The 14471-nt window shown below is 52.2% G+C and overlaps 1 protein-coding gene across 2 annotated transcripts in view; it reads left to right on the top strand.

Moving 5' to 3' along the window:
• The first annotated feature begins 427 nt into the window (after positions 1–427).
• Positions 428–14471, top strand: part of LOC142503970 (uncharacterized) — an 87397-nt gene continuing 73353 nt past the window's right edge. For both annotated transcript variants that reach the window (XM_075616998.1, XM_075616997.1), the window contains exons 1-4: positions 428–683; positions 8947–9207; positions 9847–10104; positions 12433–12687. In XM_075616998.1, coding sequence (XP_075473113.1) covers positions 9936–10104; positions 12433–12687 — 424 coding nt within the window. In that variant the 5' untranslated portion in view covers positions 428–683; positions 8947–9207; positions 9847–9935. The remainder of the gene's footprint in view (positions 684–8946; positions 9208–9846; positions 10105–12432; positions 12688–14471) is intronic.

Genomic DNA, 14471 nt, shown 5'->3' with positions numbered 1-14471 from the left:
CTATTACCCCATATAACCGCTCCCTATAACTCCTCCTATTGCCCCATATAACCTCTCCCTATAACTCCTCCTATTACCCCATATAACCGCTCCCTATAACTCCTCCTATTGCCCCATATAACCGCTCCCTATAACTCCTCCTATTACCCCATATAACCGCTCCCTATAACTCCTCCTATTACCCCATATAACCGCTCCCTATAACTCCTCCTATTGCCCCATATAACCTCTCCCTATAACTCCTCCTATTGCCCCATATAACGGGAGTAAAGCACCTTGATACAGTAACTGGGTACTGGACACATTGCCCCTTACATGCTGTGAGTTTCCATGTTCACCCTGTTGTGCGTTAGGATGTGCACGCCGGGATTGTGCTTCTGTTGCAGTGTTATGGATAATAAACATGTATGTGCTTCGTGCAGATCCCTGTATTCCAGCTAACATCCAGACGCAGACTGACTGTGTCACCGGCTTCGTGACTGTGTCCTGGGGGAGAGTCCTGGGAGCCGTGACTTACGTTGCATCGGTACGGGGCTCTGATGGGCATATATACTCCTGCAGCACAAACAGTACGTCCTGCTCCGTCGCTGACCTGCAGTGCGGACACAACTACACAGTGTCCGTCACAGCGAGCAACCAGCACTGCAGTGTCACAAACAGCGAGCCTGGGGACTTCCAGACAGGTACGGTTCTAATACAAGGGTATCACACTATAGCAATGTCACTGCACAGAGAGAGCTATCTCTTCATCTTGCCCTCTTTACCTCTCGCCCCCTTTACCTCTCGCCCCCTTTACCTCTCGCCCCCTTTACCTCTCGCCCCCTTTACCTCTCGCCCCCTTTACCTCTCGCCCCCTTTACCTCTCGCCCCCTTTACCTCTCGCCCCCTTTACCTCTCGCCCCCTTTACCTCTCGCCCCCTTTACCTCTCGCCCCCTTTATCTCTCGCCCCCTTTACCTCTCGCCCCCTTTACCTCTCGCCCCCTTTACCTCTCGCCCCCTTTACCTCTCGCCCCCTTTACCTCTCGCCCCCTTTACCTCTCGCCCTCTTTACCTCTCTACATCGATACACACATGCGCATAATTTGGCGTGTGTATATGAAGGCCGCCCCAATGATCTTCCCGGTACTGCGGTTTCACACCTGCATACTCATTTGTTGACCTTGCATCTTGGGATTGCTTCATTTCCTGTCATCTCCTCATGAATGGATTTGTCTCGCCCGATATGTTCTTATCCTGATTTTTGTGAGTGATGCCTCCAGTTTTTTTCTCCACTTTCAACTACAATCTTCATACAGTCATTTCTCCATAATGGATGGTTAAAGTGTCCCCGTACATCTAAAGCGATCAATGTAAAGCGATGTTTCAGCTCTAGTTGAATTTCTCTGCGTTATTTTTTGAAGGTACTTAAAGTTAATTGTTTTTTTTTAATCTGCATTAAGATGTAATTTCCAGCAAACCAATCGGTGATCACTTCTTGCGTTAAAATTGTCTTCAACCACGTGCCTCCTTGTTAGTTAGGATGTATTCCTCGATATGCATTGGGTCCCCTCCATGTCCATTTTCTATTTGGATTCTTCTTGAAGAATGAATTTATGATGTAGATGTTTCCACATTCTGCAAATTCTTCCAATATGTCCCCACGCTCATTCCTGTTACTGTAACCATACTTACCCACTGATGTGTCGTCTTTTTACTTGGTAACATCTTTGCATTGAAATCTCTCATAATGATCTTGAGGTGACAATTTCCTTTGTTGTTAAGTTGGCTGGTTCCATGGTAGAAGTCTCCACTTCATTGTCTGTGTGACTGGATGTTGGGGCATGCACATGGATTACTTGAAGCCCGTATCTCTTTGAAAGCTGAATGACGATTCTTGCTGTTCTTTCTGAGAAGCTTTCATTTGATAATGATTAATGGAACAGGGAAGCTGTCTTGCGCTCAAGTGTACAGTTCAGGCACCCGTGAGTGTCAATGTAGCCAGTTGAGAGCGGAGTATGTCGAACCAATGAAGACCACTATTTGAAATCGGGGCTGGGAAGGAATAGCCTTACCTCCATGTAGTCTCCGATCTGGGTCCTGCTCTGATCTTCCTCCGCTGCTCTTGCGTGCGTCCGGCGGATGAAGATATGCTGAAGTGAAGGAGAATCCGGCGCTCCTGCGGAGGCAGAAATCCAGGCAACTTCCGGTGTACAATTGAAAAACTTTATTCCGACAGCATACACAGAGAACCCAGGTTACACCACAGCCTCCCCCTCAACGCGTTTCACGCTATGGAGCAGTCCAAGACGAAGCGCTGCTCCATAGCGTGAAACGCGTTGAGGGGGAGGCTGTGGTGTAACCTGGGTTCTCTGTGTATGCTGTCGGAATAAAGTTTTTCAATTGTACACCGGAAGTTGCCTGGATTTCTGCCTTTGCAGTAGCGCCGGATTCTCCTTCACTTTTGATAATGATTAAGCCTTCTCCGATAATTCTTCAATTCTCTGTACCTCTGTAATAGAATAGGTTTCCACTTTTGAGCTCAATAATGCTTCATGTTTTCTCCACTAAGGCCAACAATATTCCATGTAATTTATATATACAGTATATAGATGTAGTTGGGTCCCCTACCTTGCCTCCGGTGCAGGGGACTGATCAGCTTTTAAGCAGGCAGAGCTCCGCGCGATCAGAAAGAGTGGCTTCAGCCATCTTGGCATTTCGGGAAATTTCCCAGAAGCCTTGGGTGTGTCACATGGGCCGCTTTAACCAATCAGGAGCAAGCAGCCATTAGAGAGACTCCTGATATCCTCTGCGGGACAGGAAACACATGGGCAGACTTGCAGGAGCCGGCAGAGAGGACGGACGTGTCCAGTGAGCCAGTAAGCCCCTGGACTAGGCCAGAACTCTGCCCCAAGGCCCCAGTTAGGCCCTGATCCCTCCAAAGAGTGGAGTGTTGTAGGGAAGGCCCTAGATAGGGACCCTCCCATTAGAATCTCAGCTGCAGTACCGTGCCGGTGGATGGACGTCCACGCGGCAGACGGCGGCCTGGGACCAGGCTGCACGTGGCAGCACAGGAGAAGAACCATCTGGCTGGAGATTACACCGTGCACCACGCCCTGGATAAGGTGTGAGGGGATTTATATTAATAGAGTGTAAGCTCCTCGGAGCAGGGACACCTCTTCCTAAATGTTAGGTTTGTCTGAAGCACTTATTCCCATGACCTGTTATTTATATTATATTACCTGTTATTTATATGATTACCCCGTGTATTACTGCTGTGAAGCGCTGTGTACATTAATGGCGCTTTATAAATAAAGACATACAATACAATGTTGGAGGCCCTGCTGCATGGGACACGCTTCCCAAGTATTCCCTGGTTGGGTCTTAGCCAGGAAGGTACCCACCGTGCACCACCACTTCACAGGGGGGTAGCGCTACCTCAAATTTGGGGTGGGGATTGTTCTGCGGACACCGGGTGTTTTGGTGCCCAAAGCCCCCTCAGTACTTTGGGGAAAACACACAGGGGTATTGTGGTACTGTATTATTGTGTTCCTTTACTGTAGTGTTTGCATACTGTGGGATCGCAGTAAAGACGAGTTACATACGGTATATCTGGTGTGATATAGTTATTACTGGTTGCATTGGTTCAGATAAGGAGTCCCCCCGCCAACGCTGGGATCCAATTGGCAAATTGAAGAAACCGTATAAATGCAAATTCACAAACACAAAGTTTAACATCGCATTGTAGATTGCCTGCGGGGTCCCTCCCCCTGTACCCCTGGGACACTATTACAGCTTAACTGGAGCCCAACTGAGATCACCCAGATCAGACTACACCAGGGAGCTGGATCATCTTGCTCCAAGTGGGACCTGGCAATTGCAGCTAAGCAGAAACCCTTTCCTGTTATAGGTTTATCTACAATGCGATGTTAACCCTTATGTTTGTGAGTGTGCATTTATAAGGTTTCTTCTACCTGCCACTTGTATTAAATGATGATACACTATGGGGCGTGCGCTTCTGCTTTTTGTTTTTGAGGTTCTTTTGGAACTTGGTTTATTCCGCAGAAGCTGCTCAGAACCCAGGAGCCATCTGCCCTATATCCTTTTCCCATCTACCCAATATCCTTTTCCCATCTACCCTATATCCTTTTCCCATTTACCGGGCACTATTGTAATGATTCATATCCTTTGTTAGGATTTTTCATTGTATGTATAGCTTTTTAGCGCTGATTATCTGATATATATCTATCTATATCTATAAGCCTGAAATAATGTTTGTGTGTGTATGTCTGCTGGACAGCTCATTGGCCTGAGAGCCAGGCAGGGAGGAGCCAGGCAGGGAGAAGAGACACACACGCACACTCTCCTCACACGTGACCGCGTGCGACTCTGACCATCACCGCACACCGTGAGCAGCCTCCTCCGCTCACACCACTCTCACCTCACACACACACACACACACCACAGCCCCCACCCTCTCTCAGCAGCGCCTCACCTCCTCCCCACCCGCTGCCGACACAGCTCCGCGCGGGAGGGGGGGGGGGGGGAACCGCCGCCAACGAGAGCCGCCTCTACCCCACCACATTGTCTCTCAGCAGCGCCTCAACTCCCCACCCGCCGCCGACAAAGCTCCGCGCGGAGGAACCACCGCCGCCGACACCCACCTCTGCCCCACCACCCCCCACCCTCTATCAGCAGCGCCTCACCTCCTCCCCACCCGCTGCCGACACAGATGCGGGGGTGGGGGAGAAGGACAACATCACTGCAGCCGCCTCTGAGCCCCCCCCCCCTCAGCAGCGCCTCACCTGTCCACTCACCTGTCCACTCGCCGCAGACACTAGCACGCCACCGCCAGTCATCAGGGGGGGAGGGGGTCAGGAGAGGGGGGGGCAGAAAGGGGGGAGATAGGGAGTCAGGAGAGAGGGCAGGGGGAGGGAGTCAGGAGAGGGGGGGCAGCCCTCACATAAATACATACTGACTGACACTCACTGACTGACACTCACTGACTGACACTCACTCACTGACTGACACTGACTGACACTCACTGACTGACACACTCACTGACTGACTCACTCACTCACTCACTCACTGACACTCACTCACTGACACACACACACTTCCCCCCTCAGTCAGCTCAGCTGCCAAACACAGGGGGGGGCACGGAGCTGTGAACAGGGGGGGACGACGACGACGGAGCTGTGAACGGGGGGGTAGGAAACAAAGCATTGAATGGGGGGGGAATCGGAGCTGTGAACAGTGGGGGGAAGGGGGCGCAGCTCTGAACAGCTGTGAATAGGGGGGGAAGAAGAGAGTGGAAGGGAGTTGGAGCGAGAACATTACATCCCGGGCAACGCCGGGTATATCAGCTAGTATACATATTTAACAAAAAATAATATATATATTCTATATATTGTACCCCCCCCCCCCTCCCGCTGGTACATCTTCCCCCGCTGCCGCCACATACACCCCTCCCCCCCCCCCCCCGTTGGTACATCTCCCCCGCTGCCGGCACAACTCCCCGCTCCCCTCCCCGCTTTCAGCACGTCTCCCTGCTTCCCCTCCCTGCTTTCAGCACATCTCCACGCCCCCCCCCCCCCCCGCTGCCGTCACATCTCCCCGCGCTGGTTTAGGCTGCGGCCACGCTGCCGCTGAGCTTCTTCGCTCCTTGGCTCTTGAGACGGTGGCGTCACCTGCTCTCCAAGCATGAGCGATCGGCTGTCCTGCAATTGTTTTAGATCAGGAGTGTGGGGCGTGTTATTGGCTGGATAGGGGCTGTCTCTGTGTCTGTGTGTCTGTGTGTGTGTGTGTGTGTGTCTGTGTGTGAATACAAAAAGGATGGGGGAGCACAATGGTTGGAAACAGGCAGTGTTATAGAACTGGTAATTGCTCTTTAAGGTGAAGCAGTTAAATCCTGAGCGGGTGTGGTGGCTCAGGTGTCTAATATCTAATTGGAAGGATAGGCACACATGGGTGTACGTGTGTTGGTGAGAAGGTTAAATAAAATAAAGGTATATAAAACTTACACGGCCTTGTGTAAGCCCTGTCACATCAGGGTTTCTTTGGGAATCCCGTGTGCTTCTGATGAGGCTTTTCTTCTTGCGATGCGGGTTCTTCTTCTTGATGTAGCGGCCACTTACTTCGTTGGTTCACAGTGCCACTCCAGGGGGATTTCCTCTCGTATAAACAGAAAGGAGGATAGGGTTAACACATATAATTATATACACGTCAATGAGGGGGGGATGGTGTGTTTTATGGACCACCAAAAATTGTATGCTATATATTATAATTTAGCACTCACACGGACTAGTGTGAGTGTAATCCTATCTTGGTATCTTGTTCACTTATAGGTGTTGCCCAATCAATATCAGTGTGTCTGTGTGTGTCTGTCTCCGTGTGTGTGTCTCTTTGGGTGTGTGCGTGTGTCTCTCTGTGTCTCCATTTTCCCTCTACAACCTTCCCTCCCCTCTCTCCCCCCCCCCATTGCTCTCTCCCCCCCCCCATTGCTCTCTCCCCCCCATTGCTCTCTCCCCCCCCATTGCTCTCTCTCCCCCCCATTGCTCTCTCCCTCCCCATTGCTCTCTCCCACCCCCTCCACCCTCTCTCTCACCCTTCCTCTCTCTCCTTTCTCTCCCTTATCCTCTCTTTCTCTATCCCCCTTTTCTCCTTTCTACCACCTCCTGTGTCCCCCCTCCCACTCTGTTTCCTCCTCACACTGCTCCCCCCCTCACTCCATTTTTTCCCCCTCACTCCGTTTTCTCCCCCCTCACTCCATTTTCTCCCCCCCTCCCTCCATTTTCTCCTTCCCTCACTCACTCTGTTTTCTCCCCCCCTCACTCTCTCTGTTTTCTCCCCCCCCACTCACTCTGTTTTCTCCCCCCCTCCCTCACTCCGTTTTCTCACCCTGTTTACTCACTCTGTTTTCTCCCCCCTCACTCCGTATTCTCCAGACTCACTCACTCCGTTTTCTCCCCCCCACTCACTCTGTTTTCTCCCCCCACTCACTCCATTTTCTCCCCTCGACTCTGTTTCTCCCCCCTCACTCACTCCGTTTTCTCACCCCTCTCACCCCGTTTTCTCTCTCCCTCACTGTTTTCTCCCCCCTCACTCACTCTGTTTTCAACCCCCCACTCACTCCGTTTTCTCCCCCCACTCACTCTGTTTTCTCCACAACCACTCACTCCATTTCCCCCACCCCACTCACTCAGTTTTCTCCCCCACTCAGTTTTCTCCACCCTCCCACTCAGTCAATTTTCTCCCTCCTCACTCACTCTGTTTTCTGCCCCCTCACTCACTCCGTTTTCTCCCCCCCCCCACTCACTCCGTTTTCTCCCACCCTTCCCCTCTCTCCTTTCTCTCCCTTATCCTCTCTTTGTCTATCCCCCTTTTCTCCTTTCTACCACCTCCTGTGTCCCCCCTCCCACTCTGTTTCCTCCTCACACTGCTCCCCCCCTCACTCCATTTTTCCCCCTCACTCCGTTTTCTCCCCCCTCACTCCATTTTCTCCACCCCTCCCTCCCTCCGTTTTCTCCTTCCCTCACTCACTCTGTTTTCTCCCCCCCTCACTCTCTCTGTTTTCTCCCCCCCCACTCACTCTGTTTTCTCACCCTGTTTACTCACTCTGTTTTCTCCCCCCTCACTCCGTATTCTCCAGACTCACTCACTCTGTTTTCTCCCCCCCACTCACTCTGTTTTCTCCCCCCACTCACTCCATTTTCTCCCCTTGACTCTGTTTCTCCCCCTCACTCACTCCGTTTTCTCACCCCTCACCCCGTTTTCTCTCTCCCTCACTGTTTTCTCCCCCCTCACTCACTCTGTTTTCTCCCCCCCACTCACTCCGTTTTCTCCCCCCACTCACTCTGTTTTCTCCACAACCACTCACTCCATTTCCCCCACCCCACTCACTCAGTTTTCTCCCCCACTCAGTTTTCTCCACCCTCCCACTCAGTCAATTTTCTCCCCCCTCACTCACTCTGTTTTCTCCCCCCTCACTCACTCCGTTTTCTCCCCCCCCCACTCACTCCGTTTTCTCCCCCCCACTCACTCCGTTTTTTTCCTCCTACTCACTCCATTTTCTTCCCCCACTCACTCTGTTTTCTCTCCCCCACTCACTCCGTTTTCTCCCCCCACCCATTCTGTTTTCTCCCCCCCACTCACTCTGTTTTCTCCCCCCCCACTTACTCCATTTCCCCCACCCCACTCACTCCATTTTCTCCCCCCACTCAGTTTTCTCCACCCCCCACTCAGTCCATTTCCTCCCCCCTCCCTCCCTCATCCGTCCCTCATCCCTCCCTCCCTCATCCCTCCCTCATCCCTCATCCCCTCCCTCCCTCATCCCTCATCCCCTCCCTCCCTCATCCCTCATCCCCTCCCTCATCCCTCCCCTCATCCCCTCCCTCCCTCATCCCCTCCCCCCATCATCCCCTCCCCCCATCATCCCCTCCCTCCCTCATCCTCTCCCCCCATCATCCCCTTCCTCCCCCCTCCCTCCCCCCTCTCTCTCTCATCCCCTCCCTCCCTCATCCCCTCCCTCTCCCCCCCCTTCCCTCCCTGAGAGAGTGTGTCTGAGAGAGTGAGTGAGTGAGAGTGTGTCTGAGAGAGTGAGTGAGTGTGTGTGTCTGAGAGAGTGTGTGTGTGTCTGAGAGAGTGTGTGTGTCTGAGAGAGTGTGTGTGTCTGAGAGAGTGAGAGAGAGTGTGTGTCAGAGAGTGAGTGTGTGTCTGAGAGAGACACCAACTGCGCACTGCAACTGTTAGGTATGTATATACAACTTTGTTTTTACTTTGGGCGCCGCGGAAAAATCCTGATCGCCTTGGGGAGCCTTGAACCGAAAAAGTTTGGGTACCACTGATATAGACATATATTCCAATAATGTGAAGCTATTACATGTTACCATATTAGAGATACATTGTTCAGAAGCCGCATTATCTCAAACATTGTCTCATTATTATCATAATAATTATTATTATTATAGCACCTTGCCCTCCTACTCGCCTGACCGCTCACCAGTCTTGTGATAACAACACGGCATCGCTATCCTGGGACCCCAGTGGAGGAACGGTGAGCTATGCCGCCACGGCCAAGACCAGAGACGGGAAGGTGTCCCAGTGCCACGCCACCCACACGAGATGTGACCTGGTGGACCTGGAGTGTGGCCAGGTGTACAATGTGACCGTCCGAGGGACCAGTGGGGGATGTGACGGCTCGCCCAGCGTGGCATATCCGCTGGAAACAGGTGCGAGAGATCGTTAACGCAGCAAAACATGGTGTTTTTGTTTGATAGGATTGAAGCAGGGGGGCTCCAGAGCAGCACCCCAATAATTTCAGCTTCGGGGACCCCCTGCTTCCCGAGATACTTACTTCCGGTGGGGGTGCCGTGGCCGCTCCGCAGGTTGAAATGTCCTGGTCACCACGTGGGCCAATAGGAAGCCGTAAGAGATGACATCATTTTTAAATCTGCCATTTTGATAGCCCCACATAGCCCAGCCGGAGATGCTATCGGCACCCCTCGTCTGTATCTCAGGAAGCAAGGGGTCCCCGGCGCTGAAATGAACGTGGTTCAGCCCCAGAGACCCCCTGCTTCAATCCTATAACTGTAAATATATACCAAGGAAAGCAGGGTTGCTGCTTTAAAGGTGCAATTTGCATGTTTCGTTGTATCTTATATTATTTTTATAAAATGAATAAATCAAAATAGCACCCTTTGTAAGTTCGTCCTACTTACCACTTGGAGTGTAAGCTCCTCGGGACAGGGACTCCTTTTCGTAATGTTGCTTTTATGTACGGAGCGCTCCCTCATTTCATACTGATGGCATGTGTGTGACCGCCTCCGCGGGACTGTCCTTTGAAGGGTGTGTGTGATTTGTGATTTCAGCTCCCTGTGTCCCCACCGATCTCCGAAGCTCTGCGCACTGCGACACGCATGCTGTAGCCGTGTCCTGGGACGCTGCACGCGGAGCAGACATGTACACGGTCACAGCACGCGCTGGGCAGCATGTCAGCTCCTGCACCACTTCAAATACCTCCTGCCACTTTGCAGACCTCTTGTGTGACCATGAATACGCAGTCACTATAACCAGCTCTTCGGACCACTGCAACGTGACAAGGAGCAGCGCTCTCCTGGTTAAAACAAGTAGGTGTGAAACCATAGGACCTGCTGTAATATAAAGCAGGACTGGGTATGTTTGCCGCTGTCCAGTCAACGACGGCTTCTTCCGTTTAGTGCGTGTAAAGTCAGAGACAATGTTGTGGTACTGAATGTGTGAAGTGTGTCTCTTAGATCCACAAATCTCGTTAAATCACGTAATACAGTATGGTGTTAATCTCACTTAATGTCACGTTAAGACTAACGATGTATCCGCAAAGGGCAGTAACGTCCCATGAAGCCGTGTTTCCCCCGGATAGAGCAGAGCGGTCATTATAACGGCCGTTAGCGATAATGACATGCAAACGTATGCAAATGAGGCGTGATCATCACACGGCATATCCACGAAAGCCTGCTAAGGCTAAAAAAAAGTCATCAATCCCCCAGATGTGACCCCTGAAACATGCCACCTGTACACTGTGCCCCTAGGGGGGACTGACCCCTTATACATGTCACTGCCATTAGTACACTTTGCCCCTAGGAGGGACTGACCCCTTAACCATGTCACTGCCATTAGTACACTTTGCCCCTAGGAGGGACTGACCCCTTAACCCTGTCACTGCCATTAGTACACTTTGCCCCTAGGAGGGACTGACCCCTTAACCATGTCACTGCCATTAGTACACTTTGCCCCTAGGAGAGACTGACCCTTAAACCTGTCGCTGCCATTAGTACACTTTGCCCCTAGGAGGGACTGACCCCTTAACCCTGTCACTGCCATTAGTACACTTTGCCCCTAGGAGGGACTGACCCCTTAACCATGTCACTGCCATTAGTACACTTTGCCCCTAGGAGGGACTGACCCCTTATACATGTCACTGCCATTAGTACACTTTGCCCCTAGGAGGGACTGACCCCTTAACCCTGTCACTGCCATTAGTACACTTTGCCCCTAGGAGGGACTGATCCCTTAACCATGTCACTGCCATTAGTACACTTTGCCCCTAGGAGGGACTGACCCCTTAAACCTGTCACTGCCATTAGTACACTTTGCCCCTAGGAGGGACTGACCCCTTAACCCTGTCACTGCCATTAGTACACTTTGCCCCTAGGAGGGGACTGACCCCTTAACCATGTCACTGCCATTAGTACACTTTGCCCCTAGGAGGGGACTGATCCCTTAACCATGTCACTGCCATTAGTACACTTTGCCCCTAGGAGGGACTGACCCCTTAAACCTGTCGCTGCCATTAGTACACTTTGCCCCTAGGAGGGACTGACCCCTTAACCATGTCACTGCCATTAGTACACTTTGCCCCTAGGAGGGACTGACCCCTTAAACCTGTCGCTGCCATTAGTACACTTTGCCCCTAGGAGGGACTGACCCATTAACCATGTCACTGCCATTAGTACACTTTGCCCCTAGGAGGGACTGACCCCTTATACATGTCACTGCCATTAGTACACTTTGCCCCTAGGAGGGACTGACCCCTTAACCATGTCACTGCCATTAGTACACTTTGCCCCTAGGAGGGACTGACCCCTTAACCCTGTCACTGCCATTAGTACACTTTGCCCCTAGGAGGGACTGACCCCTTAACCATGTCACTGCCATTAGTACACTTTGCCCCTAGGAGGGACTGACCCCTTAACCATGTCACTGCCATTAGTACACTTTGCCCCTAGGAGGGACTGACCCCTTAACCATGTCACTGCCATTAGTACACTTTGCCCCTAGGAGGGACTGACCCCTTAACCATGTCACTGCCATTAGTACACTGTGCCCCTACGAGGGACTGATCCCTTAACCATGTCACTGCCATTAGTACACTGTGCCCCTACGAGGGACTGACCCCTTAACCATGTCACTGCCATTAGTACACTTTGCCCCTAGGAGGGACTGACCCCTTAACCATGTCACTGCCATTAGTACACTGTGCCCCTACGAGGGACTGATCCCTTAACCATGTCACTGCCATTAGTACACTGTGCCCCTACGAGGGACTGACTCCTTAACCATGTCACTGCCATTAGTACACTGTGCCCCTAGGAGGGACTAACCCCTTAACCATGTCACTGCCATTAGTACACTGTGCCCCTACGAGGGACTGATCCCTTAACCATGTCACTGCCATTAGTACACTGTGCCCCTACGAGGGACTGACTCCTTAACCATGTCACTGCCATTAGTACACTGTGCCCCTACGAGGGACTGACTCCTTAACCCCGTCACTACCATTAGTACACTTAAACATGTCACAGCCATTAGTACACTGTGCTGCTAAGATGGACTGATCCCTTAAAATGTTGTAAAATAGTTCATTTAAGATTCAGAGAATAACATAGTAACCATGATGTGCTTCTGTTTTTCTGAAGTTCCCTGCGCTCCGCGTGTTCTGGAAGCGTACGCAGCGTGTGAGAATAATTCGGGATTTGTTTCTTGGGATGTAAGCCCCAATGCCCGATCCTACATGGTCAGAGCGGAGGGCGATCATACCGTATCCTACAACACCACTGACATTGTTTGTGAGATCCCGAACATGCAATGTGGGCAGAATTACACCGTGGCGGTTTGGGCTGAGGACGGCACGTGCACCGGTCCGGTTAGCGCTGTAATGTCACTTACAACAGGTGAGAGACTTTGCTGGGAGAGGAGAGGTGTGGGTGTCTCGGAGAGAGGAGGGGAGGGTGTGAGAGAGAGAAGATGTGGGAGGGGGGGAGAGAAAGGAGAGAAGGTAGAGAGGAGGGAGGGGGAGAGAGGAGATATACTGTAGGGTGGGGGAGAGAAAGGAGAGAAGATGGGCGTGAGGAGGAGGGGAGAGAAAGAGAATGTATAGGGTGGGGGAGAAGATAGAGGAGGAGGGGAGGGGAAAGAGCGAGAAGGTATACAGTAGGGTGGGGGAGAAAAAGGAGAGAAGATAGAGAGGAGAGGGACGTGGATGTGTCTGTTTGATTTGGGAATGTCTTAACGCGTTGGGACGTTTGCATGTTTGCATATATATGAGAGATGTATAATAGTTATTAAATATGGCAGAAACTGGGCGAACTTTGCAGATTGTGCCACTATTAGCTCTGCACGTGTCCTGCTTTTCCTGCGTGGCAGGGACGGCTCACACATCTCTGTGGGGAGAGGGTTCCCGAGCGCTCGAGCAGTAACGTCACTGTCTGAAGTGGGAGAACCTGCTCCGGATCCCATCACTTTCTCTCTCTGTGACTCTGGCGCCCAACCTGGGACGCAAACTCTGCGTGGCTCTGGTTTATATACAGCGCTGCATACTCTGCGGGCGCTACACAATAACATTACTATCCATGTCTCTGACCCGGAGAGCTTACAATCTACGGTCTGGAGCTTGCCCACATCAATAAGAAGCCGGCACTGGTATTCAAACCACGTTCACCCACTTCAAAGGCTGTGAAATCACCCTTCGCACTAATCTGACATTTCTGCACCTGCGCCATCAGCATGAAGACTGTGTTTTTTCATTTGTCTGGGAATACAAAAATAGCCAATGCTGGACGCACAGAAATGGCGGCGCTGGGTTTACAGAAATGGCGGCGCTGGGTGCACAGAAATGGCCGGCGCTGGGTGCACAGAAATGGCGGTGCTGGGTTTACAGAAATGGAGGCGCTGGGTGCACAGAAATGGCCGGCGCTGGGTGCACAGAAATGGCGGCGCTGGGTGCACAGAAATGGCGGCGCTGGGTTTACAGAAATGGGCGGCGCTGGGTTTACAGAAATGGCCGTCGCTGGGTGCACAGAAATGGCCGTCGCTGGGTTTACAGAAATGGCGATGCTGGGTGCACAGAAATGGCTGGCGCTGGGTGCACAGAAATGGCTGGCGCTGGGTGCACAGAAATGGCCGGCGCTGGGTGCACAGAAATGGCCGGCGCTGGGTGCACAGAAATGGCCGGCGCTGGGTTTACAGAAATGGCCGGCGCTGGGTGCACAGAAATGGCGGCGCTGGGTTTACAGAAATGGCCGGCGCTGGGTTTACAGAAATGGCCGGCGCTGGGTGCACAGAAATGGCGGCGCTGGGTTTACAGAAATGGCTGGTGCTGGGTGCACAGAAATGGAGGCGCTGGTTTTACAGAAATGGGCGGCGCTGGGTTTACAGAAATGGGCGGCGCTGGGTTTACAGAAATGGGCGGCGCTGGGTTTACAGAAATGGGCGGCGCTGGGTTTACAGAAATGGGCGGCGCTGGGTTTACAGAAATGGGCGGCGCTGGGTTTACAGAAATGGGCGGCGCTGGGTTTACAGAAATGGGCGGCGCTGGGTTTACAGAAATGGGCGGCGCTGGGTTTACAGAAATGGGCGGCGCTGGGTTTACAGAAATGGCTGGCGCTGGGTGCACAGAAATGGCTGGCGCTGGGTGCACAGAAATGGCGGCGCTGGGTTTACAGAAATGGCTGGCGCT

The sequence above is a fragment of the Ascaphus truei genome, chromosome 10, assembly GCF_040206685.1.
Source record: "Ascaphus truei isolate aAscTru1 chromosome 10, aAscTru1.hap1, whole genome shotgun sequence".
Lineage (NCBI taxonomy): Eukaryota > Metazoa > Chordata > Amphibia > Anura > Ascaphidae > Ascaphus > Ascaphus truei.
This window is presented reverse-complemented; position numbering and strand designations above follow the sequence as displayed.